Genomic DNA, 1213 nt, shown 5'->3' with positions numbered 1-1213 from the left:
TTTCCCTTTCTTGTCTGTAATAAGCACCTTCAAGCATTAAATATATTCAAATCTCAACTTAGTTTTACTTTCTTAAAGAACGGTGGCTAAAAGAAAAATATAACTTTTTTAAATAGATAAGATATTATATCTATATTTTTTATTTTTTTTTATAAATTTTTAAAATCTAAACCATTTAACGAAACTGTTAGATATTTTATTGGATTTAATTTTTGATAAAAATTTTTAACCTGAGCTGGAAAATCTTTTTGATGAAATTTGTAGTTATATAGATTTTCTTCGATTAGATTTTTTAAATCTTAGCTGTTAAGTTTTTTTTAAGTATGAATTAGTTTTGATTCTAATAGATTTTTTTAACTTTTCTACAATTTATTTTATTTTATGTGTCCCCAATTTTTGTTTTTAATTAATTATATTTATTTAATTAATTAATTTTATTTTATAAGTCCCCAATTTTCGTTTTTAATTAATTATATTTAATTAATTAATTTTAATTAAGTTTTTCTAATGGCAATTGAATGTAATTTTTTACAGGTTAATTTTATATTTGTACTTTCCAATTAATATAGTTAGATATATTTATATATAATGCTCACTCTAATATATGTAGGTTACAAGTCAGAAATAAGCTGCTCTCCATCAGGCAAATGGTCGTTATCACGGATCACGTATGTATGACTCTCTGGCTAGCATCAAGATAAAAAGCTCTTTTTTTACTGGTTTAGCTACCAAATCTGTATTACATATTAGAAAGATTTGAAACAAAATAAGTTTAAACACACGTTACATTTTGATGTAAACAGTTTTTTTGAATAAATTTTACATTTTATTCAAAATATATATATATATATATATAAATAAAAAAATGAAGAAGAGAAGCTTCTAGTATTGACTATCAAAGGGATTGAAATAAACGTATAACCATTTTCTTACAGTCACGTTCTCTATATAAACCAAGACACGCGACAACAAGTGTTATTTCAACAGCCAAAACAAAACACACACACACACACAAAAATACAAAGAGAGAGAGAGAGAGAAATGGCGACGTCGGGAACATACGTGACGGAGGTGCCGCTGAAAGGAACGGCGGAGAAACACTACAAGAGGTGGAGGAACGAGAACCATCTCTTTCCTGACGCTGTTGGTCACCACATCCAAGGTGTTAATGTTCACGACGGCGAATGGGACTCTCATGGGAGCATCAAGATTT

The 1213-nt window shown here is 27.5% G+C and overlaps 1 protein-coding gene across 1 annotated transcript in view; it reads left to right on the top strand.

Moving 5' to 3' along the window:
• LOC104779856 (MLP-like protein 328) overlaps nt 960-1213 on the top strand; it is a 1707-nt gene continuing 1453 nt past the window's right edge. The window contains exon 1 of the mRNA XM_010504270.2: nt 960-1213. This exon is cut by the window's right edge and continues 1 nt beyond it. Within this exon, the coding sequence (XP_010502572.1) occupies nt 1042-1213 (172 nt within the window). The 5' untranslated portion in view covers nt 960-1041.

Source organism: Camelina sativa, chromosome 4, assembly GCF_000633955.1.
Source record: "Camelina sativa cultivar DH55 chromosome 4, Cs, whole genome shotgun sequence".
Lineage (NCBI taxonomy): Eukaryota > Viridiplantae > Streptophyta > Magnoliopsida > Brassicales > Brassicaceae > Camelina > Camelina sativa.
The sequence above is the reverse complement of the archived record's forward strand: the minus strand, read 5'-3'. Positions and strand labels throughout refer to the sequence as shown.